General features: G+C 36.1%; 1 protein-coding gene across 1 annotated transcript; it reads left to right on the top strand.

Annotated features, from left to right (window-relative positions):
- The first annotated feature begins 610 nt into the window (after positions 1–610).
- Positions 611–1,124, top strand: LOC136168924 (small ribosomal subunit protein eS25). The gene has a single exon (XM_065936662.1). The coding sequence runs from the start codon at positions 674–676 to the stop codon at positions 1,049–1,051; it is 378 nt and encodes a 125-aa protein (XP_065792734.1). The 5' UTR covers positions 611–673; the 3' UTR covers positions 1,052–1,124.
- Positions 1,125–1,644: the final 520 nt, after the last annotated feature.

Genomic DNA, 1,644 nt, shown 5'->3' with positions numbered 1-1,644 from the left:
CTGCATATTTCCTGAATTCTCCTTTTCTGTGACTCCTTTATTTCTAGCTAGAAGGCTAACTCTACAATAGCTAAAGGTATAGAAAATGATATTGAATCATTAAAAGACAAATAAAGTGCCTTGGCTGCCATCTTTGTCTTTATCTCTTTACATGTACATGAATAATTTCAGATGGATGGAGAATTTTGGTTCGCAAATTGCCTCAAACTAATCAGCTTAGTTTAGTAGAATGTTGATGCTGAGGAATAGAAACTACAAAATATGAAGTATAAAATAAAGAATGTGAATTGTTCTATCTCTAAGAATGAAACATAGTGGTTCCAAACTACATGCAGTAGGAAAACATAAGTGAACACCATTAGACCTCCATTTGGTCAAGATCATCAAAGATTGTTGGGGAAATAGACAATTCAGAGCACAAGTTTTATATCTGGAACCTCTTTTTAATCAGGTTTTAAGAAACGGTAGAGTCCCACAGAAATAAATCAAATCCAACACACACACAAATAAATTGTAACTCATAAAACATGCATAATAATGAAAAGAAAATAACATTCACTGGAAATAAAACAGAAAAGAGTCAAACAAACCTTTTATAAAAACAGATGATTAGCCTTTTTGTCCGACATCTTAGCGAGGCGGCAGTGGTCGCAGTTGCTCTCCGGCCTTCGCTATGCCGCCCAAGGACGACAAGAAGAAGAAAGATGCCGGAAAGTCGGCCAAGAAAGACAAAGATCCAGTGAACAAATCTGGGGGCAAGGCCAAAAAGAAGAAGTGGTCCAAAGGCAAAGTTCGGGACAAGCTCAATAACCTAGTCTTGTTTGACAAAGCAACATATGACAAACTCTGTAAAGAAGTTCCCAACTATAAGCTTATAACTCCAGCTGTTGTCTCTGAGAGACTGAAGATTCGTGGTTCCCTGGCCAGAGCAGCCCTTCAGGAACTCCTTAGTAAAGGACTTATTAAACTGGTTTCAAAGCACAGAGCTCAAGTGATTTACACCAGAAACACCAAGGGTGGAGATGCCCCAGCTGCTGGTGAAGATGCATGAACAGGTCCCACCAGCTGTACATTTTGAAAAATAAAACTTTATTAAATAAAAAAAAAAAAACAAACAAAAAAAACAGATGATTAGTACTAACATCTCAGCTTAAATCACATGAAAATTTAACAATGATGTTTCTTTCATGCCCATTATGTGCACTGTCATTGTATTTGGTTATTGTTCGTGGAATGTGGAAAGATTTCAATCATGACCAATTGTTACAGCCTCTAAAATGTGAAGAGGCGAATAGAATAAGAAGAGAAATAATTTCAGTGCTTTTCCCAGAGAGTCTTAAGAGTAGAAGAGCCCATCAAGAGGTTTAGGAAGCCTAGACAAATAGAAGTGGGACAATAATAGCTCTGCGTATTATCTATTACATTTTCTTTTAAAGGATTTCCCCCTTTTCTACTTTTATCTCTCTCTTTTTTAATAACCTCTTAGGATTTCATCAGTTAAAATCCATTTATTTTTCTTTTCACATGCACTGGCTCGTGGTTTATTGTTGCAGCACTGATTTATAATCTCAGACTGCTACGACTGAGGATGTTAACAAATATAGTAAAATAGCCTCTCTTGTTTCTAAAAGTATATAAAAAATT

The sequence above is a fragment of the Muntiacus reevesi genome, chromosome 5, assembly GCF_963930625.1.
Source record: "Muntiacus reevesi chromosome 5, mMunRee1.1, whole genome shotgun sequence".
Taxonomy (NCBI): domain Eukaryota; kingdom Metazoa; phylum Chordata; class Mammalia; order Artiodactyla; family Cervidae; genus Muntiacus; species Muntiacus reevesi.
The sequence above is the reverse complement of the archived record's forward strand: the minus strand, read 5'-3'. Positions and strand labels throughout refer to the sequence as shown.